Here is a 25,602-nt window from a genome sequence, read left to right on the forward strand (position 1 = left end):
GTCTTCAAACTGATACTTACCTAATTATACACACACACATGCACACACTCGCATGAACGAAGGGATATTCGTATACAGTCTTCTTCCCACCCTCTATCTCACGCCCCCAACCAAACTAACCCTCCTAACCGACCGCCTGCTATCCACTCGCAAAGAACTGCTGTTGACACACAGGAATCCAGACACACACACACACACACACACACACACACTCATGCTCTTTCTTCCTCCTTGGTAGGAAGGACTCTCCTCTGAACCAGACGACAGCTTGCGCCTCTCTCCTTTTCCTCTGCTGGCAGGTGTTAGAAATAAAACCATAAATAAGTGGAAGAGGGAGCCAGAGGCAGCGCGAGAGAGGAGGACAAATGTCTTTCTGCATTTGTTGCTGGAGAGAAATGGAAATATGAGGAAAAGGGAACGATTTGGAGGAGAAATCTGTATTTTTAAGTAGCTAGAACAGTTAGTAGGGTTTTATTTGTCTGCTGTCAACTGTATTTTTTGTGTATGAAGGGGATTGAAGAGAACATCTGGGCTCAAGCCACAGCATGCTGACTGAGTTAAAGAGCAGCTGAGGGGAAACAAAGTAGCCGAGAGGAACACAAGGCGGTCATGGACACTATAACACCTCAGCCACAATCCTGGATGACTTGGATTTGCACACTGGAGTTGGACCCCATCCAGCCCACAGTCCACTGATACAAATGAGGTACTGGCTTTCTCTCAGTCAAAATCTGTGGAGATCTGTTGCATTTTAGAGGATAGCACCACATTGTTCTGGGCAAAGACTTTGTGTACTTTGTGTTCTTTGTGTTTATGAGGAGGATTTATATATGTCTGAGAGATCACACAGAAAATCTGGGATTCAGAATCTAACTTTAATCCAGGAAATAAATGAAAAGTTTTAGAGAGAATGTGAAGTCCAATGTTCAACATCATTAATCAGGTAAATGTGATCATGTGAAGTTTGTACAGATGCTCTTGCTTCCATTGAAGCTCAAGTTGCTCTTTGGATCATCTCAAATCATGCTGGAGAACATTATCATCAGATTTTACTTTAATGTTCAATTTTAACTTTAACTTTAGTTCCCAATTGCTGTTCATATATTATTCAATACTATTTAAATAGGCAAATGCTGATGAGTCTATAATTGGATCATTAGTGCAGAGATTATTATATGTTTCTAGCATTCTATATATTTGGCAACAGTTCTAACCTTAGAACTGGAGTGTGTTACTTTTAATTTCTTAAACAACTATGTAGGAAGACACATTATGGCCATATTCACATTGACATTGTCACGATTCATCAGGCTCAAATTGTGAAAGAATGGTTGGGAGGGGGCATAAAGAATAATTTTCACACATCAGTCTCAGACTTTTGGTTCTCATTGGTTGTTAGCTGTTCAAAGAAGTGGCTGAGCCTACTGTCATTTTTCGACATTGTAATCTGTTGTTGCCAACTACAAAACCTGCTTCCTGTTTACTGTGACATGGTGAATGTTGAAGGTCACCTAAACTTAGGTCATTTATATCTGTCCCGCTGGGTTTTGCATTGTACTGCCAGACCATTTTTCCTTGCTTGAACAGATGCTCATGCATGTAGTATAATGTTTTGATTTGCACATCTGACACTCATCACCTGCATAGACAAATCTCATGATATGCCTGGGATATGGTCCAGTTTATAAAATCCTGGTAGAGCAGGCAGCAACACTGCCCTCCAGCCCTGCTAACAGACACAGTCAGATGCAAATATGCCCGGGCTAACGATGGCTTGCAAGCTACTTAATGTTGCATGCATAATAGTTCGATAGATTGAGCAGGATATGAGCCCTGAATATTCTACTGCTGCAGGGAGCAGAGATGGTAAGTGTGTGCATGCGTGAGCTTCTGTTGATGTGAGGGGCAGGTGAGTGCATGCCTGGAACACGCTGTTAAAGAACTGCACATGGATAGATGGCAGTACAGTCATGAATGTCAGGGTGTTTTACTGTGTGAAGCAATATAGAAATGTTAGGGAGAAAACTGGGAGTCGTTTTGTTGGGTTTGTCAGTTTTTCCGCATACTTTACTTTTCTGGCAGTGGATTTTTGCTGGTGTAAATTGGTTTTGCACAAATAAACTACTTATTGATTGACATAGGAAATAGGACACGTGTTGCTCAGATGTTGCTCTTTCAGAGCTCCTAAATCTTAATGTTCATGGTTATGTTTCATTTAAGGATTAAACTTTGGTCTAGATCAATTACGATAGAATAAAAAGATCTGACACAAATGAGATCATTGTTGATGTACAGTGCAAGAGTATAAAGCTAATAAGCTATAACATATTAATGGATAGCAAAGTCCAGATCTTTTGCTCTGGGAAGAGTTTGATAAGAACTGTTTGAGTTCATGGAATCCCGGACTTAAATTTGCACACTTTCTTGGCAAATCTGAGCATTGATGAGATCTCTTTTGAAACTCTAACCCCTGGTTTCACTAACAAGGCTAGTCCCGGACTAAAATGCATGTTTGAGCTGTTTTAACTGAAAGCAACTTGAACTGACAGATCTTAAATTAAGTCACTGCCATTGTTTTGTCTCAAGATGCACACCAGTAATGCTTTTTCCAAGGCATGTTTATAAATGTTACTTAAATGTCCTAATTAAACTAAGGCCTAATCCTGGCTTTATTTAAGCCCTGTCTGTGAAACCGGGCCTAGATGAGGCAGGGTTTAATATTTTATTTTATATATTTTATTGTATTAGTTTATTTGTTGTTAATTATTTTGAATATCAAAAATATATAGTGTTAATGGTATTATACTATTTATATTCTATTATAGTTGTATAGTTTTTAGCTTTATTTTCAGTTAACTTTTTAGTTCTTATTTTATAAAACTTTTATTTATTGCCAAGGCAACATTTCTAATATTTTGTCTAAGTTTTCTTAAACACTGATTGTTTTATGCCATGTGTGGAGCATGTGTTTTGGAGAGTGTTTTCTTTTCTTTCTGAGCGGGAGGGTGCGACGTGCTCTTTATGACCTAGCACCTGTCTGATGGAAGGCTTTATGTTCTCCTCTACACTGCTGTGCGGGAATAGAAATTATCCCGGCTGCCCAGACAATTTATTGAACCGCAGAAACCTTGCAGCTTAAACTGGTTTAATAATATCTGATTTTAGGTAATTTGCCTGGAAACTGAGATCCTTTTAAGATGGGTCATGAGTGACTGCCAACATGAGGATGTGGGGTAAACAAAAAAGTATCATGTCACAATAAAATCTCCCTGCCTTATTCTTCCTCATCCTGTATAGCCGCAGAAACCATTGTCTGCATTTGCTGCATCATATCATTGGATGTCCAATGAGATATCCTTTTAGTATTGAGAGTGATTATCCCACACAAACATGGGTCTTTTTTGAATGGAGTGAGATCGAGTGATTTTCATGCGCCCAGACTGGATGGACCTGTACCATGTATTGTCTGTGAAACTATCCCTATTCTCCACTGGCATCTATTGAGACCCATGAAAACATTGAACTTTGTAAGCCTTTAGGATGTATGTTTGAGCATGGATGGATCCCACAGGGTGTGGTTTGATGGTGCTTTGTTTTAGTCAACATGTTGGCAGATATGAACATCAGAGAGACAGTGGGGGCGGCCAGACCCTTGGAATGTCTATCGTAACCTGCGGCTTGCCGCTCCTCCACCAGCTCGGCCGTGCCAGTCTGTGTGTGTTTGTATGACTCAATGCATTCTCATAGTTCTCAGCAGGTCTGGATTGCTCATGTATGCTGGTAGAGATAAGAACAGATTGGAGGGAGCAATAAATGGCACAGGATGTTTGGTAACAATACAACAGAACTGGCATGTGTATCAGGAAAATACTCAGTTTTTTACACTTTAGGGTCAATGACAAGACATGAAATTACATCTTTTTGTGTGTCAGATCAATTAATTGATCAAAAAAATACATTAAAATGGCTATTTAAACATATAATCATTTGAATACACTTTTTTGTCAGTGCTGAGTGAAAAATTCATTTTGATATTTTTTTAAGACATAAAGGAAAAGAACATCAGGGGGATACAACTGTCCGGGGATCATATTGAAGAAATAAAAATGTCATTAAAAGAATGATATTCCTGAAAATAAAATCTTACTAGGTAGTTATAATCTTTCTAGGTGGTACAATCTTTTATAAGTATTTCTTATAATTGTAATAGTAATGTTTTATATATATTTTAAATTCTTTATAAATGTTTGTTAAAAGATTATCATTAAAATAATTGTTATTAATAAATTATTATTTGAAGTTTTTTTTCAAAATTAAAGTCATGTGGTGTGAATCGAACCTAAAGCTAACCCAGAAACAAAAGCATGAGTAAATTATATATTTTTTTTAAACTAAAAGAAAAAAACAAATATAATACAGTAGTTATAATAATGATTGTTTTGTACACATTTATTCAAAGGAAAATGTTTTTACTTCATGGTAATTTACAGGATGTTATACCACATGATGTGTTTAGAGACATTTTTTCATCACTGACCTTGCCATGTTATATATTTATACTAATCATTCAGGTTACAATAACCATGGTAAAACCACAGCACTTTTTGTGATCAGAAATGATTATTTGCATCGTTGGACTTTAGTGTAATGCAGGCCAATCAGTCTCAGCAATAACATTTAATTTGACCCAATAGAGCGAACTGTAACTCCTCTCTCTCCCTCCCTCCCATCGTTCGTCCTGCGTATGGAGCACCTGCCCCATCACCTGTCAGTTGGAGGCAACAGGCTGATTCTGTATCTGCACCTACATGTACTTGAGCTGCAGTCTGGGGAAAAAGGACGCCATGCCACACCCTGTAATACTCCGTCCCTACTCTTCGCATGCTAAAAGTTCCCTCCTCACTTACCCTCATTTAGCTTGTCGAATTCAGGTCAACAGGGCCATTCGGGGTGGAACGGGTATCTAAAGCCCCTTCACTCAACTCTGTTAGTCTTACTGGCCTTTAAGGGCTTGTAAGGGCTGAAAAAACAGCAGAGCTCACCTGCAGAATGAACAGATGGTGAAGGAAGAGGTTTGGGGAGCAATAAGAACAGACCTTGTTTGTGTGACTGCACGCTATTAGTGCCTCCCCCAATGTCAGCGCAGATAGGATGCAGCCACACAAATAAGGCCTGTTCTTGTTGCGTGAGCTCAGACAGACGAGACTCTTTGTTTGTTCTCGGGTACAGCTTACTGGGCAATTTAAGTGGAATGACAGAAGCGCAGTTATTTGGGGAATGTGGAAAGTGTCAGATCTTTATTGGGAGTGGGGGTCGGCCATGATAATGAACTTGCTTTTCTTCAGCTCACAAAAGGCTTAATGGTTAACCATTTTTATTGTGTCCTCATTTTGCCTTTACAAACAGTCCTTGGATTTCAAGACTTATACTATTAAAGAAACTGGTTGGTGCGATTGTTGTTGTGTGTCGGAAGGCACTAGCGCTTTTTATTTGTCTTTAGAGGAAGGAACTTTTAGTAAGGTTTAAAAATGCAAGAACTATAACGGGCTATTCAAGTCTTAATGACAGGACGCGTGGATATCCTGACATATTTTTGTGTACGTTTGCACAAATGTGTCCGTGTTTAAGGAGTTTAGTTTTTTTGTGTGGTGCACATGTTTGTGTTTGTCTTGAAAAATGATCCTGAAAAAGCCAAGCCCTACAGGTATGTGTAAAAGGCCTTTCTCTGGCTCCGCTCTATGCACACCTGTTTAGTTACGCAGCCTGCAGGCTTTTTCAGGCACTCTGTTGGCTTGCACCTAATGTGAATAAAATGATTTGTGCTTTTATTTGATTACATGGGTTGACCTGAATACTCAGAGAAAATCTTGAGGGATACCAGCACTGTAGGTATTATGTGGTAATTTCACAGGAACAAAACAAAATGTTTTTAATGTACAAATTAAAGTTTATTACAGTGATTTTAACAAACCAAATTATTTATTGATGTAGAACATTTAAACTGCGCCAATTTGGATTCAAATGAAGGTCTGCATGTTAAAATGTCTCAAACCTTGATTGCCGTCTGCTACATGGTCAGTCTCACGGTGTAAACAGTGCACCGATCACATTTCAAAACAAGCTGCTTTGAGTGACTAGTCTTTACCTGTCCATATAATAAAGCAGAGGGAGGGGGGAGCATTTGCCTGGCTCAGTTCACCTCCTGAGCAGCAAGTGAAAGAAAACAGGAAGTTGAGTGTGAATGAGTGTGACGCGAATGGAACGGTGAAAGTAGGTCATCCTTGCAACATGACACAAATTTAGCGGCACATTAAAGAACTGATTGAGCTGTATAAATCTGGCAAACCATCAGCAGGACTACATGAGTGCAGTCATGCAAATATAGTAGTAAAGCATGATACTGTGACTGACAAAGAGATGTTCGCAACCCATGTAACTTTCATAACCTGATGTATTTACAAGTGAAAAATCTAGGGCTGGGCATGATTTTAACCCATTGGGAATTGGACACACTAGAATTGAGACAGAACGAATGCGAGTTGTCTAAAACGATGCCTATATGGCTATTGTTTAACATTATCCAGTAAGTGACGTTGACGGACAATCAAAATCATTTCAGAAGAAGAGTAAGTTATGTTTTGATTAAAAAAAGTTTTTGTCCTTGAAATAACATGCATGGATCATGCATTAATAAAGTAATCTGGGTAAATTTTGCTTTGACTTTCTTCCAACTGAATATTGTTTTGTTGATGCTTTTTGATCTGAAGATCAATAAATTCCTACTGCTACATTGTACAATGCTTACTAAGACAATAAACAGTGCAAATGTCTGCAATTTAACTTTAAAAGCACTAATATTTTAAGTGAAAGACTAAACAAGTCTGTTTATCAAGTGGCTATCCAAACCTAGTGGACTTTGGTTGGTGTGAAGCGATGTGGTTCCTGCTTAAATATCCTACAGATGTGGTATTCAGAGCACTATATTTAATTTATTTAATGTAGCTATAAAAGTTAAAATCAACTGCACTGCAACATGTGATAATAGTGCTTTGTTTCCACGCTCAGCGTTACTGCTGTATATGACAGGGTGTGTCCAATATGGGAGGTGAGTGCACAGATGCCCTAAAGATGTAGTTTCTTTAAGATGAGACCCTGGGGTTCAAGGCGGTCTGAAGAAGCTCGGCTTGCCAGGGTAATACCTTAAACCAGGTATTGTTACACTTATGGGCTTCTCTCTATACTCTCTCTCTCTGTTGTGGTGGTGTTGAGGGCAATGTCAATGCTTTGTTAATGTGAAAAGGGATTTCACTGTCTGTCTTGATGGAGTAGGTGGAGGAAGGCCTTAGGCACTTTGAGGGATCAGGCCCCACACCAAACATAAACAAAGAAGTGTTTTTCTCCTCCAGATGTCCTCACTCATCCCACTAGAATTTAAATGCTACTATAAAAATTTCTATAATGAATACAATACTACAATGCTACAATACTTTCACACATTAGGTGTCCATTAAAATGTCATCTGTTGTATAAAGAAAAGTGAACACATTAAACAGTCTTAGACTGTCGACCTATTTTTAAACTTATACAATTAAATTCCATTTGAGTTTAAAGCCACTTCACGCCAGGAAACTATTAAAGAAATAGAAATACGTTTTTTTTCCCCTCACCTCAGAATTGGACTTAAAGGTCCCATGGCATGAAATTTTCATTTTATGAGGTTTTTCAACATTAATATGAGTTCCCCTAGCCTGAATATTGTCCCCAAGTGGATAGAAATGTTGATCGTTGTAAACCTGAGTTCTGGCTGTCTTTCTCTGCCTTTGAGAAAATGACAGGCCAGACTAGCCAATCCTGAAGTCTCCTGGTTTGACGTCCAAGCAGGAACGGTTACCTCCCTTTCCTCCACCCAGAGATTCTGGCACGCCCATGCAAACGCTCCAGAGATCATGGGTTGTGAACGAGTGAATGCTGGCAGTTTCTCAGTGTTTGGATGTACAAATGAAAACAGAAGTCTTTTTCAGTTCCTTCTGATCTGTGATTTCTGATGTGTACCTAATTATTTATTATTCGTGCACACGCACGAATGACGCTTTTCTCTCTCTCCCGTGTTTTCTATCTTGTGAGTCAGTCCTCGTCGGACGTACAAAATGTGCAACTGTTCTAAAATGTGCATACAGTCGTTTCTGCTCAACATCAGCAGACTCACATCTTTAGAGAGAAACCTCACACATGCCGAAGCTCGGGTTGCACTGGCCGGTCGGCCTTCAACGTCCCCAACCCCCAGTACTGCATCTGGCCCACAGCGGAGGCACCAAACGCGGCGCAAGATTAAGCAGAAGGGGGTAAGCGTGAGCATATCTGGGCTAGGCTAGCCAGCTATCACTACAATAAACTGGATTACATTCGATTACTGCTGTTGTGTCTTTGTTTGCGCTGTGTACTCAATGCGTGTCACTGACGCTTTTCATATGATAGAAACATATCTAAAAATAATGCTATTATCAACACTTACTCATAACTCGTTCATCTCGCTGTAATGGTACTTTGCATGTGTTACAAAGTTGGTAATAATGATGAAGACGGACTCTGTGTGACTGGGACTCGTGTTTATTCAGAACTCTCAGATACAAACACAATAAACTTGCGCTGACTGACATCGCTCTCATAACTCAGTAGTTACTACAAATAACTTTGTTAGCAATCGCTGAGCTCTGTCTCTAGTACATTAGTGATGTCCGGTTCGCGAACAATCTTTCTTTTGAACCGGTTCTTTTTAGTGAAACGAATCAGTTCACCAAATCGGACTGAATCGTTCTAAACGGTTCGCGTCTCCAGTCAGCGCTGATCCATGATTTACTAAAGTTACTAACTTTCTGACATGAGTGACAGCCCCTCCGACTAGAAATAAACTAATAACCTGAAGTATATGCTGTAACTACAACAGTTCACTGAACTGAGACTGACAGAACTGATGTGAAGTGAACTCAGGTCCATCCCTCTCTCTGGCAGCTGCTCGTGCCTCGTAGACCTCGTTAAACCACGCCCCCTCCGCTCATTTCAAATGCAAAGATGTCAGCCAATCACAACAGTGGGCGTTTTTACTGAAGTCTCACCGCAGACATCAGTAACTTGAAACAGGGCATTCAGCCACAGGGCAAACATCAGTATTGAAAAAATGCCTTTTATTTCTAAATTGACATTTTATGATGTAAAAATCATACTAACAATATAAGTACACCTCAGGAAACATTATAAAATAATAGAAAAATGCCATGCCATGGGACCTTTAATAACTTGCAATTCTGACTTTATATCACACAATTCTGACTATATCTCGCAAATCTGACTATGGCCCCGTTCACACCGCAAGTCTTAATGCTCAATTCTGATTTTTTGCTCAAACATTACCTTTTAAAATGTGGCCTATATCTGATTCCAGTGTGATTCCACTGTTTGAGGTTTCAAACTAACCCGCATGAGCAAAAGAACAATAATAATGACATCAGACGCAGCCGCTGTTGCACTAAAGTTCGGGAGGTTATGGAGGAAGCAAGCATTTTCGCTTTTATTTCAAAATGTTTGTGCAATGGAAGCCGTAACATTAATGAGCAGGTCCTGAAGAGGACAAGAACGAAGAGAAAGAGAGCAAAATTAGTTATTTTGGCCTTTTGCGGGTTTAACGGCTGACAGCTGGGTTTATCGCTCATAACACGGCTAATTTCGTTATAAAATGGGCAGGTGATGCGACCACGACCGCTTCGGTTGTTAGAATCATTTACTTCTTTAAATTTACCTTTAAGACTCTTCACCTTCCTTTGGCACTGAAGCTACGTTCTTCTATGTCCCCGTTCTTCCATTTCGTGTGCTAATTTTTCAAAAACGGAGCGGTTACGGTAGGATCCTTCTAGTTTAGCTTGAATTGAAGTATCTCCCCTAATATACTAATAAGGTCTAACACCTCACTCTCCCTCTATTGACTCTCTCCATCGCTGTTCTCCATATCTAGTCAAGTTTTTAATGTTACTGTCTGTTGTGTCTAGGGCTAACTCGCTGGCGCGTAATTGTGACAAATGTCGACGTAGATTGACGTAAAAGTCACATTAAATCCACCTTGGTTGTTCACACTGCGGCCGCATTGAAAAAAATCAGATCTGGGTCTGATTCAGGACCAAATATGTATGTGGTCTAAATCTGATTTGAAAAAATCAGATCTGGGCAAGATTTGAGTGTTCACACTACCTCTGTAGAAGTCTGACCTGGTCACTTGACCCCAAAATAATCAGATTTGGGCCACTTTTGCCTGCAGTGTGAACGGGGCCTATATTAGGGGTGCACCGATCCGATATTAGGATCGGATATCGGCCGCGATACTGACAAAATAGCTGGATCGGGGATCGGAAAAATGAACAGATCCACAAGCCGATCCAGGTGTTTTTTTTCCGTCGCAGCAGAACCTACGTCATTCGTCAGCTTCACGTGTGTCGCATGCTAGAAGCAACATGGAGCGAGCCAGAGAGTCGGTGTGGAGGAGATATTTCACGCTTGCCACGCCAACTAGTTTGTCGGCTGTTTGCAATGTCTGCAAAGTAACTTAAATGTTTCGAGGGGAGGTGGTATTACTGCAAAGTCAGGGTCTTTCCTGCATTGAACATTTTTTGATGGCCGCCAAAGCCTAATTTGACGAGTTATTGTATGTGGAATAGATGCTGCGCTTGTGATTGAGTGACAGAGAGACCGACCAGAGAGCTCCTCCCCCGCGCGCGCTCTCTGGGTCTTCAAAATAATCAGCGTTAGCTCTCTCATATTTCACATATTAATCCAATTCCAAATCTAAAGGTCGGAAGACCGAAACCATGTTGCACGTGACACATTCGGACAATTTTGTCCTTGAATTACCGCTGGGTGTGCATTGCGCTTAAAAAATGTTGACTCTTCTCTGACCAGCTGACATAAAGCATACTTTCAATAAACGGGAGACAAATCATATTCAGTTATTAAGTGTTTTCTGTGCGTTGACATCTTTCGCGATGTTCTAACAGACGGGATTCGCACACAACGCGTCTGCTAATGTCCGATTCGCGACCTAATGACTCCTTTGAACCGAATCATTTTAACGACTGGTTAGATTAGAACAACTGATCTGTCCAACACTGAACTCATGAATCAGTTTATTAATTTACTCAGAACGCATCTGAAATGAGAACACAAGTGTGCTTACCCAATTAAGCAAGAGTGGGTAGTAAGAATTATTTTTAATTATCAACAGTATTTCAGCTTATTTCTGTTGACAATGTGTAGTAAAATAAATAGGCCTAGCCTACAATCATTTAGACAGGAGTGAGGTGAAACCAGAACAAAGTTGTTATTAGCTAGCTGATCATTTTTATTAAATTGCATATGGCAGAAAATTAAGACTATTTGTTAATTTGGAATACTACTTTTTAATATTGATTTGATTATATACCAAAACAATTATCTGTAGTGTAAAAAATGTTTGGTAACTGTCAGATTACTATTGTATGTTTGACCAATACACTGTTTTTTTGTTTCCACTGCTACATTTTATTTATTTAAAGAAGTTTGATTACATTCTATTTTAGATTTGAATGCACAATTGTTTTTTAAATAAATAAGAATTCAACACTTTACATACATCTGTTATTTTGTCTTAGTTATGTTTAGTTAGTAAAGTCTGGTGCCTTTAGTCTCTTCAAGGAAGGTATAAGGTGGAAGATATACAGTTTATTATTAATTCAACAATAGTATCGGATCGGTATCGGGTATCGACAGATACACAAAGCCCAGGCATCGGTATCGGTATCGGGACTGAAAAAGTCGGATCGGTGCACCCCTAGCCTATATCTCACAATTTTGACTTTATATCTCACAATTCTGACTGTATATCACACAATTCTGACTATATCACAATTCTGACTGTATATCTCACAATTCTGACTTTATATCTCACAATTCTGACTATTTCTCGCAATTCTGACTTTATATCTCACAATTCTGACTGGATATCTCGCAATTCTGACTATTTCTCGCAATTCTGACTGGATATCTCGCAATTCTGACTTTATATCTCGCAATTCTGACTATTTCTCGCAATTCTGACTATTTCTCGCAATTCTGACTTTATATCTCACAATTCTGACTATTTCTCGCAATTCTGACTTTATATCTCGCAATTCTGACTATTTCTCGCAATTCTGACTGTATATCTCGCAATTCTGACTTTATATCTGACAATTCTGACTGTATATCTCACAATTCTGACTATATCTCGCAATTCTGATTTTATATCTGACAATTCTGACTGTATATCTCACAATTCTGACTATATCTCGCAATTCTGACTATTTCTTGCAATTCTGACAGTATATCTCGCAATTTGGACTTTATATCTCACAATTCTGACTGTATATCTCACAATTCTGACTGTATATCTCACAATTCTGACTATATCTTGCAATTCGGACTATTTCTCGCAATTCTGACTTTATCTCGCAATTCTGACTATTTCTCGCAATTCTGACTTTATATCTCCCAATTCTGACTATTTCACGCAATTCTGACTATTTCTTGCAATTCTGACTATATCTCGCAATTCTGACTTTATATCTCGCAATTCTGACTGTATATCTCGCAATTCTGACTATTTCTCGCAATACTGACTGTATATCTCGCAATTCTGACGTTATATCTCGCAATTCTGACTATTTCTTGCATTTCTGACTGTATATCTCGCACTTCTGCCTATATCTCGCAATTCTGACTATTTCTCGCAATTCTGACTATATATCTCGCAATTCTGACTTTATATCTCGCAATTCTGACTTTATATCTCACAATTCTGACTATTTCTCGCAATTCTGACTTTATATCTCACAATTCTGACTATTTCTCGCAATTCTGACTATATCGCAATTCTGACTATATCTAGCAATTCTGACTTTATATCTCACAATTCTGACTATTTCTCGCAATTCTGACTATTTCTCGCAATTCTGACTGTATATCTCGCAATTCTGACTTTATATCTCACAATTCTGACTATTTCTCGCAATTCTGACTTTATATCTCGCAATTCTGACTATTTCTCGCAATTCTGACTATTTCTCGCAATTCTGACTGTATATCTCGCAATTCTGACTTTATATCTCACAATTCTGACTATTTCTCGCATTTCTGACTTTATATCTCGCAATTCTGACTATTTCTCGCAATTCTGACTATTTCTCACAATTCTGACTGTATATCGCAATTCTGACTATTTCTCGCAATTCTGACTGTATATCTCGCAATTCTGACTATTTCTCGCAATTCTGACTGTATATCTCGCAATTCTGACTATTTCTCGCAATTCTGACTTTATATCTCGCAATTCTGACTATTTCTCGCAATTCTGACTATTTCTCACAATTCTGACTGTATATCGCAATTCTGACTATTTCTCGCAATTCTGACTGTATATCTCGCAATTCTGACTTTATATCTCACATTTCTGACTGTATATCTCACAATTCTGACTATATCTCGCAATTCTGACTATTTCTCGCAATTCTGACTATATCTTGCAAATCTGACTTTCTCGCAAATCTGACTATTTCTCGCAATTCTGACTGTATATCTCGCAATTCTGACTGTATATCTCGCAATTCTGACTTTATATCACAATTCTGACTGTATATCTCACAATTCTGACTATATCTCACAATACTGACTGTATATCTCGCACTTCTGACTATATCTTGCAAATCTGACTATTTCTCGCAATTCTGACTGTATATCTCGCAATTCTGACTGTATATCTCGCAATTCTGACTATATCTCGCAATTCTGACTATATCTCGCAATTCTGACTATATCTCGCAAATCTGACTATTTCTCACAAATCTGACTATTTCTCGCAAATCTGACTATTTCTCGCAATTCTGACTGTATATCTCGCAATTCTGACTGTATATCTCGCAATTCTGACTTTATATCTTACAATTCTGACTGTATGTCTCACAATTCTGACTATATCTCACAATTCTGACTATTTCTCGCAATTCTGACTTTATATCGCGCAATTCTGACTGTATATCTCGCAATTCTGACTTTATATCTCACAATTCTGACTGTATCTCGCAATTCTGACTATTTCTCGCAATTCTGACTTTATATCTCGCAATTCTGACTATTTCTCGCAATTCTGACTATTTCTCACAATTCTGACTGTATATCGCAATTCTGACTATTTCTCGCAATTCTGACTGTATATCTCGCAATTCTGACTATTTCTCGCAATTCTGACTGTATATCTCGCAATTCTGACTATTTCTCGCAATTCTGACTTTATATCTCGCAATTCTGACTATTTCTCGCAATTCTGACTATTTCTCACAATTCTGACTGTATATCTCACAATTCTGACTATATCTCGCAATTCTGACTATTTCTCGCAATTCTGACTATATCTTGCAAATCTGACTTTCTCGCAAATCTGACTATTTCTCGCAATTCTGACTGTATATCTCGCAATTCTGACTGTATATCTCGCAATTCTGACTTTATATCACAATTCTGACTGTATATCTCACAATTCTGACTATATCTCACAATACTGACTGTATATCTCGCACTTCTGACTATATCTTGCAAATCTGACTATTTCTCTCAAATCTGACTATTTCTCGCAATTCTGACTGTATATCTCGCAATTCTGACTGTATATCTCGCAATTCTGACTATATCTCGCAATTCTGACTATATCTCGCAAATCTGACTATTTCTCACAAATCTGACTATTTCTCGCAAATCTGACTATTTCTCGCAATTCTGACTGTATATCTCGCAATTCTGACTGTATATCTCGCAATTCTGACTTTATATCTTACAATTCTGACTGTATGTCTCACAATTCTGACTATATCTCACAATTCTGACTATTTCTCGCAATTCTGACTTTATATCGCGCAATTCTGACTGTATATCTCGCAATTCTGACTTTATATCTCACAATTCTGACTGTATCTCGCAATTCTGACTATTTCTCGCAATTCTGACTGTATATCTCGCAATTCTGACTGTATCTCGCAATTCTGACTATTTCTCGCAATTCTGACTGTATATCTCACAATTCTGACTTTATATCTGACAATTCTGACTATTTCTCGCAATTCTGACTTTATATCTCACAATTCTGACAGTATATCTCGCAATTCTGACTGTATATCTCGCAATTCTGACTGAATATCTCACAATTCTGACTGTATATCTCACAATTCTGACTTTATAACTGGCAAAAAATCTTTACAAAATTTTTCCCATTCAACCGAAGTTCATCATCAAAACATTCAAGAACGACAATGAACAACAAGGGTGAGTAAACAATGACAGGATATTTGTCATTCAACTATCTTTTATTTTTTACCACCTGCATCTCTTCATCAAGTTGCAGCAGCTGAAAATGAGCAGAGGTGTTTGCGTGTGAAAGACTGATGCAATGATGCACCCTGGATCTGGGCTCTCTGACACAGGCCAATTAGACCAGCAGTGTCAGCCTGCTTCAGAGCAATATAACATACAAACAGAAGCCTATCACACCACACTGTTAGACCCCCTACTCAAACAAGCACAAAATTCTAGAAAATAATATGGAATATTTTTGTTGTTTTTGTTTGGTGTTTTCAATGTGAATTAAAATTTGTGTAAAATGTATGTAGTCATTTATACAAATTGAAATTTAATTACCTTTGATTTAGTGACAGCTATACGCTATGGAAAAAAAAAAACATTAACCTTTCAAATGCAAACTATTGGTCCTCATATCAATTTTTATTGTTGACATTGTTGAGTATATTTGTGGATTCTTGACAGTCTTATGGGCTTTTGTAGCATTGGTTTATTTAATCATAGCTACAATGAAGAAGATGGCAGTTTTCAATTCATTTACTTTGTTGACGCCCTGGCTTACAGGAAGCCTCCAAAATTATAGGGAGAATGTATACAACAAAGACCAAAACATAAGGTTGAGGACATGGGAAATTACATGGTGGATTTTACTGAGCATTGTAAAATGGGTTAGACATCAGATTGAATGTATGGAATAGTTATATTGTAATGAACTGTAATGTAGTGTATTATTTAATTTGTGTAGCACAGTAAAGTATTATACAATTATATTTTATACAGCTCCCAAGTTTTTCTTCCATAATTTAACGTATTTCCAACGTATATTTTTTTGCGTGAATAGCTATTTGGCAATTGCTTCATTATCCAATAGCACACACAGCTGTGACATGAGCAGAAAAGATAAGACATTTCAGAGGACGAGAAGGTTATTATATGTTGATTATAGATTATGAAGACAAACTGAGAATGCCAGTTGACTTTTATTTCTGTGTGTGCATGTGAAGAATCCAGATTCATTCCTTAAATCTCACATCTCCTGTGCATCTGGAGAAATAAAGGGACCTTTGTTTAGAGTATAGGGAATAGGTAACCATTTGTGCAGTGTGTTTTTAGGTAGAGTTGTGCAATGTGTTTGTTGTACAGATGTGCGTATAGTTTTTTTTATCAGGGCAGGGTTAGATTATGTGTTACCTGGGCCTTTCATATATGTGACTCTGGACCACAAAACCAGTCATAAACCAGCTGATTAAATAAGCTTTCCATTGATGTATGTTTTTAGGAAAGGAAAATATTTGGTTGAGATACAACTATTTCAAAATCTGGAATCTGAGGGTGCTAAATCTAAAAAATCTAAATACTGAGGAAAATCGCCTTTAAAGTTGTCCAAATGAAGTCCTTAGCAATGCATATTACAACTAATAATACATTTTTGATATATTTACGGTAGTACGAAATTTACAAAATATCTTCATGGAACATGATATTTACTTAATATCCTAATGATTTTTGGCATGAAAGAAAAATCTATAATTTTGACCCATATTGCCACAAATATACCCATGCGACTTAAGACTGGTTTTGTGGTCCAGGGTCACATATGTGTGTGTGTGAGAGAGTATGTTTGCTTGTGGATCGTGTTAAATTGTGCAGTTGGATTTAGCCGTGTGTTTTTTCAGCTTTCAAAGAGAAACTGAGATGGGAAGACTAAAATTTTGTTTCCTCTCAGAAAATGTACAAAGATTTGAATAGACTACTATTACAATAAACCTTTCTGATTTTCTGGTTGACATGCAGACTCCTAAATTGCATGCAAGGTAGAGTTTAAGACACCTAGGGGCAACCCACCTACCATCTTAGGGTGGATTTCATCTCCAAGTTTAGAAAACATCTCTTTTTATTTCACGGGTCAGTGATTAAGGCAGATGTGGGTCATCAGCACTGACAGTTTGCTGAGGCTTCATTGCTTTAATAGCCCAGGAAATGTCATAGCTCAAGCTATCTTAGGCTTGCCTGTCCCTCAGGGCAAGACACTGAATACTAATAAGCATTGCTTCTCCCATGACCCAGATTTGTTTAGGTAAATAGAAAGCTGTTTGGAAACATGAGAAATATGCATGAAAAAAAACCTGACATTCTCAGTCAGGTTCTTCTTTGTGAAGCATTCCATCTCAGGTATACGCTTCTAGCAAGACTAGACACTTTCCAATTATCATAGTTGGAGAAATCAGAGTGTCCTCATGTGACTGACTTGACATCTTCATGCAGAAGCTGCACTACAGAATAAGTTTCGAGTAAGGGATCCAGCTGTAAATGATGTAGATAAGTATAGGGGTTGAGGGCTGCATGCTGCGCTCTTTAATTAAAACAGGAAGATGCAGCGGCAGCAACTGAGCCAAGTCTGCCACGGGGGGAAGAGTAGAGACTGTCCAGTGAGACTTAATTTTACCCAGTGGATCAACAAATCCACTAAGAACTGCAGAGTTGAGCCAAGCTTTACTGTGCATAAATCTGTGCTGGCACAACAAAAACATTGGCCAGAGGGATCTATTCCTTTGTGCTCAAATTTGGAAATGTAGCATCTGTCAGGACAATGGTTATGTGGGTAAATGTAATACCTTACATTCTTTCTGTCTGTTTTTGTTTCCCAATTGCTTTGCAGTACCCATGTCCCTCCTGAGCCATGCTCCCTGGCTATGGATTCTCTCCTCTTCTTGATTTCCAGCCTCACCTCCAAGCGTTCCATTGCAGAGGCGAGAGCTCTGACATGTGGTTCCCAGGCTCAGTGGAGGCCCAGGCTCTGAGTGACTCTCGGGATGGTAGGCCTCTCCTGCGACAGCATCAACACATTGCGGTGTGTCAGCAAGAGACATTGGCCTTCATTGACCTTCAACAGCCAAGCGTTAATGGTTTCCAATCATGTACTCCGGAAAACTGTAGTTCCTCTCTTTGTTCCAAGCCTGTCAGATGCAATGGAAGCAATCCATCTGACTTTGCCAAGAATGGGAGTACAGACACAACACTGGACAATTATTTGACCCAGGAGAGCAATAATGTGGAAGTGGTTCAGGATCAGATGGGGACACCTATCACTGGCTTACCAGAGACCGTTTATGAAAACCCTGAACCAGGAGTTAAGGGTCTCAGTTCTCGAGACTTGTTTCTGCCTCTGTCCCCTACACATGCACCTGGGGACAGGAACTCTTTGGAGTCTCAGCAGCTGAGCTCCCCCTCTTCCCCCTCAGAGTTCCAGAGTCCAGACCCATTTCGGCCTCAAAGGCGCACCTCTTTGGGATCCATAAAAGAGAAGTCCATAAGTAAGTGCCACTCTCACTTAACTAAGCCCTGACACATTGGTCCTACATTCCTGTTTTAAACAACAAATAGTTTGTCACAGTGCACCATTTTTCTAGCCTGACAAGCCAGACCCTCATCAAGATGTTGGGTCTGGGAACTCATCATTGGCAGGGCTCAATCCGAGGGGCGGGATAAACGGATGTCTTTCAAATTCCCTCTGCATGCAATAGGATAGCGCTACAACTAACCAGAGCAACGAAGAAGGTGAAGCGGAGTTAGTTGATAGATTAATCTTTTGCCGTATCCGGTCGGCAAAACTCCGAACACATCTTCCTTTTTTAAGAATGACTTTGGTGCCGTTCTTTATTCTTTTCACAAAGAAAAGCTTAACTCCAAGTCTTCCAGATTCGCGTCCAAAGCCGATTCGAAAGACCGCTGTTCGCCAGCTTCTTTGTTTTCAAGAAGCATGCGGAACCGTCGCAACTCTGCCATCATTATGTTAAACCCGCCCACCGACTCTATATACGATGTGATTGGCCTGACTAGAGTTTGGTTTTTCCAGCTCGCAAGCCAACGGAGAGTTGCTAGACGCCCTGGCTGCGTCTAGATTTCTAGGCTACCATTTTTCAAACTGTGTGAGAGCTTTCAGATAAATTGTCTCTTCTTAGAATCTTAGTATGCTTTTAAGGATTGCACTGTCACATGTTTTAATACACTGCAGCAGTGGTTCAAAAGCCTGTCCCTGAAGGCTCCTCAAAACTACACATTTTGGATGAATCTCTGGCAGGGGTTGAATGAGTTAAATAAAGTGTGTTTGTTTAAGGAGATGTCCAAAATCTGTACCAAAATCTGAACAAGGTTTGGAACTACTGTGCTGAAGTGATTGTATCTGTTAAAACTACAGGTGAATGTAACAAGTGGATGGTTCCTTTTCTCACTTGATGTTCTTTGTTGCTAATAGGGCGTAGGATGAGGGTGTACTCTCCAGACACTCTGAGTGATGAGTCTCTCAGCAGCTCAGGTGTGGAGTGTGATTATTTGCTCCCAACATCCTTTGAATCGTTCGTAGAAGGAGGGCTTGGCATGGTGGGCTCTACCATCCCCACATCCCAAAGTTACAGCCCTCTCCCAGGGGTAGATGAGGACCTCTCTCTTGTCATACCGACCTCTCCAAAACCATTCTTAGATATCCCTCAGGAGGGTGCCAGATCAGAGGGGGATGTAAATGATGGGGGGAAGCAGAGGTTGGGCCTAGAAGACTGCAGAGCCCTGGAAGGCTCTGCCCCCAACAGTGGGACCTCTCTGCCTCTGTCCCGTTCTCGCTCAGCAGACAATGAGCGCCGGCGCTTCTCTGCCTCTGAGCTCATCTCCCGCCTGCAACTCTCCCAGAGGAAAAACTCTTTTACCCTTAAGCTGGGAAAGTCTCTCTCTGCTCGTGTGGCCTCCCGGGACCGCCACCTGTCTGGAAACCTCAGCTCAGACTGTAAGTGACTCATCAGTACTGATTAGTTTAATGAAAGACTTTATTGTGAAAGTCTTGTGCGCTGATGTCATTATGACACTTCAGTGCTAGATTTTCAGCTCTATCCCTTTTGAATACCTTCTTCCTCCCTTGTCTGTTTGTAGACAAACCCAACTCCAGACGTTGCTTCTCAGGGGGATCAAGTGACACACCACATAGTCCGGTGGGGTCTGCACCACCACTGCACTCTGCTGACTGTAATCTGCCACTGCACAGGAGGAGTTCAAAGCAAAGGTGGCTTTAAAACTCAGATAGCACCCACAGAGAACAATGTAGTGAGTAGAATATAACTAATTCAGTTTTAACCCATTTTCTGTTTTTTCACAGTATGAGAAAGATTTCCATTGATGAGGATGGAGGCAGTCCTCCCAGTAGCTCTAAACGTCTATCACGATTCTTGCCGAACTGTAAGCCTAATATATAAATAAATCTGGAATTTTATATATATCTCTGTGTGTATACATCTATATAATGTATTATTATTATATTTTTGTATCATTTACCATTTTTCTCATCCTCTCTCTCAGTGATTTTGTATCAGGAATACAGTGATGTTGCTATCAACAGAGAGATTCAGAGGCAGCAGGGGGTAGAGCCAGGAACTGATGAAGAAAGAGGGGACTCTGTGTCCCCAGGCAACCTCTCCCCATCCAGCTCATTCCGCTCATCACGAGGCTCCGCCTTTTCTCTTTGGCAGGATATTCCTGATGTTCGGTCTAGTGGACAACTTGACAACTTCAGCAATGAAGAGCGCAAACTGCAGGAGGTGACTCCACATTCAGAAAGTCTGTTTTTTTTGTTTTTTCTTCAGCCAGCACATTTTGCTGAAAAAGAAACAATTAATTCTATCTTGACTTGTTTTCATTTTCAGGCCAAGTTTGAGTTGGTGACATCAGAAGCCTCATACATACGCAGCTTGTCTATTGCAGTTGACCATTTCATGACGTCTCCTGAGCTGTGTGAGTGTCTTGGGATGCAGGAGAGGCAGTGGCTATTCTCCAAACTGCCTGATGTGAAAGAAGTCAGTGAGAGGTGAATTAAGATGAAGAGTTACTACATTGTTGGCTATTTTTTTTTAAAGTGAGCCTTCTGCTGAGATGTCCCTTTCAATTATGTCCATAGGTTTCTTCAAGATCTGGAGCATAGGTTAGAAGGGGACATTTTACGTTTTGACGTGTGTGACATTGTCCTTGACCACTGTCCTGCACTGCGGAGGGTTTATCTGCCTTATGTCACCAATCAAGCCTATCAGGAACAGACCTATCAGCGACTACTGTAAACAGTCTCTTACTGTAAAATAGTAACAAGCATAACAATGTACATGTTGCAATTATTGCCCTGTTTAAAAGGTTCATTCATTTCCTTTGTGGTGTTTTCTTAGGCAAGAGAATCCCCGTTTCCCTGGAATCCTTGCCCGCCTGGAAGAGGACCCAATATGCCAGAGGCTGCCTCTTACATCATTCCTTATTCTTCCTTTTCAAAGGATCACACGACTCAAAATGCTAGTGGAGGTATTCCATCATGGACAGAGTGCACAATCTCTATCTTTTCAAAAATTATCTTATAAGTTGAAAACTATCATCAAGCTTCAGAACAAGGCTTACACAATTCATCAATTAAATTGTCTTGTGGTTATGAACTGTGTGCCCATTATAGAATATCCTAAAGAGAACAACGCCTGGATCGCGAGATGAGGACACTGCCACCAAAGCACTTAATGAGCTCAAAAAGGTGAGGAAAGTAAAATTGTCACAAACAATGTTTTAAAATTCATGAAATGAATACTAAATATGTTCTGCTGCACTAGATAATAAAGGAATGTAACTCCAGTGTGCAGTCCATGAAGAGGATGGAAGAACTAATTCATCTAAACAAGAAAATTCACTTTGAGGGAAAGGTATAGTATCAAGCATTCATTGTAAGGTTTAAGTAGATATGTATAATATATCATACAGGGGTGTTATACACCAATATTTATTTATTGAGGGGTCAGTGGCAGTCCTGGCTTACTTTGTGCCCTTCGCAAAATAAGACATGAACATAGCGGACCATTCGTAAGTGAAGTGTTAGTAATGGAAAGGTGCATCTCCATTTGAGGGTCTAATTTTTTGTTTTGTTTACCTACAATAATGATCAAAATATGCAAAATTATTTTATTTCTTTTATTTTAGATTTTCCCTCTCATCTCTCAGTCTCGTTGGCTGGTCAAACATGGTGAACTTCTAGAAGTGGACACACAGAACTTGAGTATTTCTGGGTCTAAGTTTAAACTTACCACTCGTCCTGTGTACCTTCACCTGTTTAATGACTGTCTTCTGCTGTCCCGGAGGAAGGAGTAAGTCTAAGGGGATGGGAGACCAATGTCCAATTTAGTATTTGAGTCAAGCAAAACCATTAAAAAAAAAAACCCTGTGTAAATGACATTAGTCGGCTACAAATTTGTTGCTTTTTCTCTTTCCTGTCACAGCACATGGAAGTTCATGGTGTTTGTACATGCAAAGATTGAAGACCTCAAGGTAAAAGATCTAAGCCAGAAGCTTCAGGGAATTTCAGGATTCATCTTCTACCTGCAGTTATGTGAGGGGCAACAGCTAAAACACCAGATTCTGCTCAAGTCACCCACAGAGTGAGAACATTCACATCATTCACACATATTAACATCCAAAATCCTGTCACTGACTAATAGATCTCAGTGTTCCTAGAAAATGAGCCACACCAGGAAATATGTCCTCAAAGGATGTATAAAACGGAGTCAAGAACATTTTGTTTTATATGTAGGAGCAGCAAACAGAGGTGGATCACAGCCATGTTTCCCTCTGACCCAAAGGCAGCTATTGAGCAGACCAATGAGAATGATGGTGTGTAATTTCTTTGTCTCACTCTTGTCATGCAATTCAGATTTAACTACTTTTCAGATTTAACACCGTTATCTAAATGGCATGTGGCTGGTTGCATTGGGTGGTTCATGACTAGGTTAAGCCACAGTGTGTTCCAGATACTTTATGATGAAAATAAAGGGGGCTGTTTTGCCTGGCATACAGTCATCATTTATTTCACTGACATAACATAACTGACACCGTTCTGCTCAAGAATATCCTGTTTACTTGTGAACTAAGTGCCTCAAATAAAACTCTAAAAGGAATAGTTCAACCAAAAATGGAAATTCTCTCATCATTTACTCACTCTCATGTCTTTCCAGACCCGTATGACCATATTTCTTCTGTTAAAAAAAAAAGTTAGGTATTTGGGAACAATGAAAAAGACTGGTCAAACCCTTAGCATTTTGTGTAAGATTTTAAGACTTATGTTTGCATACAAATCATTTAAGGGATACTCCAAACAACAATTAAAATTTTCGCAGATGAACACAAATTAAAAAAATTTTTAAATATTTTTTCTAAAAATCGTTCCACAGAAGAAAGAAAGTAATTTAGATGTGGGACAGCATGAGGGTGAGTAAATGAGTGTTTTAATTTTTTTCTAATTTTTCTCTGCATGTATCTGTACAGATCTATCTCAAGTCCAGTGCATCAAGAGCTACCAGTCTCAGGAGCATGATGAGTTAACGCTGGAGAAGGCAGACATCCTTCAAGCTGTAACAATTACAAGTGATGGTATGGAAAATCATTTCCCTTGCCCTGGCTATACTCCATTTTTCCCTTTGAAGAAGACAAGTTGGAGGACTGCAGAAGAGATAAATGACATTGAAATGTTTTCAATTCACAGGATGGGTAGAGGGGATTCGGTTGTCGGATGGAGAGAGGGGCTGGTTCCCCAAAGCTTACGTGGAGGAGATCACAAGCCGCAGTGCTCGTTTGCGAAACCTCCGTGAAAACATTCGCATCAAGTGTGTCTCACAAAAGTTAGAGGGAGAGACTCTCTGAGACCTTGAAGTATGGGACATTGTTTTACTTAAAGCTTGTATTTCAAGCTTTTCAATCCCTCTGTTGAAATCGCAGATTCAACCCCTAGAATCGTCACCACTTTTCACCCCGCTTGCGATGACCCTGAGCATTATGGTGCTGCACTTTCTGACAGTCCACAGACGCACGCTGCTTAAAACATAGCTGTCCCAGGCTCCCCATGTGGGTGGACAAAATATATCAGCTGTTAAAATGTTCAGCAAAATAACAAGATCCAATTTAAATGGGTTGGTTTTAGGTGGTATAGCAACCATTTCACTCTCAAGTGTTTTTATAAGGACTTCTCTTCTACCTAGCAAGGCCGTAACCATGTCTCATTGGAGGGGTGGGGACCAACGTTTTTTTGTTTGTTTGTTTTTTTGGGAAGGGGGGTTTTGGTCTTATTGGTTTATTTAAAGGAATTAAATTATTAAAGGATTAAAAGGGATTTATGGAAATAAAGAAATAAGAACGGTAAACGTTTCAGTTCTATTGTAGTTATGAAGTAAACTATTTGCAAATAATATATTTAAATATTCACACATTCACTCTTATTTTCGTCTGCCTAATATGTAAAAATGCGAAATGTTTCTTGTCATGTCAAATTAAGTTATGATTTACATAAATGTCATATTTTCAATTCAAAACGGTGACATTACATAAAAAAATTTCAAGTAGTTTGCATCACTTGATATAATTGTTGGTTGTCAAATATGAAATGTATAGCTACTTACATCTTACAACGCACTCTTTCACTGCTATAACTAAAGGATCGCGTTGGAATTCACACTAAAAGTAAGCCCCACCTTCTTTTATTTGATTGGCCATCCCACTCATTCTGACAGTGACGAGCGCTTATAGACCACTGAGTCAGATCAACCAAAAAATTTAACATTTTACTTTTGTCATCCAAGCAACCAACAGAGCATTGTGTAATGGAGTACAGCAAAGCAGCATCAACAATATCAAATATTTGGGGGGACAATTTGGCCATTTCTAATTATTCGGGGGGACTTGTCCCCCTCAATGTCTATGGTGGTTACGGCCCTGCTACCTAGTGACTCAGATAGTTAAACAAAGTGAGATGTCTTGTTGTTAGTTGATTTACTGAAAAGCCACACAGTAAAGCTAAACGCTTTCTTTTGCTAGTAGAACTTTGGAACCAAATTTTTGACTTTTTGAATGATGTTGCTGTTGCAACGTACGTAAATATTATTTTATGCCGCTAACCTTCTGTAGATGATCATTTACTTAATAGTATTGGTGTAATGACAGGAAGTGTACTATCAAATGACCATTATTTATGTCAGTGATTCTGTTGTTTGTTTGTCAATTTGTTGTTTTGGTAACGCAGATATTTGGGGCAATTTCTTTGTTGAGTACTGATTTCCTGAGCATGTTAAATCCCTTTGAAAAATAATCCTTTACGGTGACTTTGTAAATAAAAGTTAATGCATATATTCTAGCTGAAAGTGTCTGTCT

The 25,602-nt window shown here is 39.2% G+C and overlaps 1 protein-coding gene across 1 annotated transcript; it reads left to right on the forward strand.

The window, feature by feature from the left end:
- The first annotated feature begins 144 nt into the window (after positions 1–144).
- On the forward strand, positions 145–25,602 carry arhgef19 (Rho guanine nucleotide exchange factor (GEF) 19). The gene is made up of 16 exons (XM_079803721.1): positions 145–706; positions 18,062–18,716; positions 19,658–20,179; positions 20,323–20,452; positions 20,546–20,625; positions 20,746–20,984; positions 21,090–21,250; positions 21,341–21,493; positions 21,600–21,729; positions 21,875–21,949; positions 22,026–22,115; positions 22,390–22,553; positions 22,686–22,844; positions 22,997–23,076; positions 23,728–23,832; positions 23,945–25,602. Exons 2-16 carry the CDS (start codon positions 18,083–18,085, stop codon positions 24,100–24,102), a joined length of 2,880 nt encoding a protein of 959 aa, XP_079659847.1. The 5' UTR covers positions 145–706; positions 18,062–18,082; the 3' UTR covers positions 24,103–25,602.

The sequence above is a fragment of the Gobio gobio genome (assembly GCF_949357685.1).
Source record: "Gobio gobio genome assembly, chromosome: 21".
Classification (NCBI taxonomy): domain Eukaryota; kingdom Metazoa; phylum Chordata; class Actinopteri; order Cypriniformes; family Gobionidae; genus Gobio; species Gobio gobio.

Coding starts and splice junctions, on each gene's coding strand:
- arhgef19 (XM_079803721.1), top strand. CDS start 18,083: ATGCTCCCTGGCTATGGATTCTCTCCTCTTCTTGATTTCCAGCCTCAC. Junction 20,626..20,745: donor ATCACGATTCTTGCCGAACT/GTAAGCCTAATA, acceptor CCTCTCTCTCAG/TGATTTTGTATCAGGAATAC. Junction 21,494..21,599: donor CAGACCTATCAGCGACTACT/GTAAACAGTCTC, acceptor GTGTTTTCTTAG/GCAAGAGAATCCCCGTTTCC.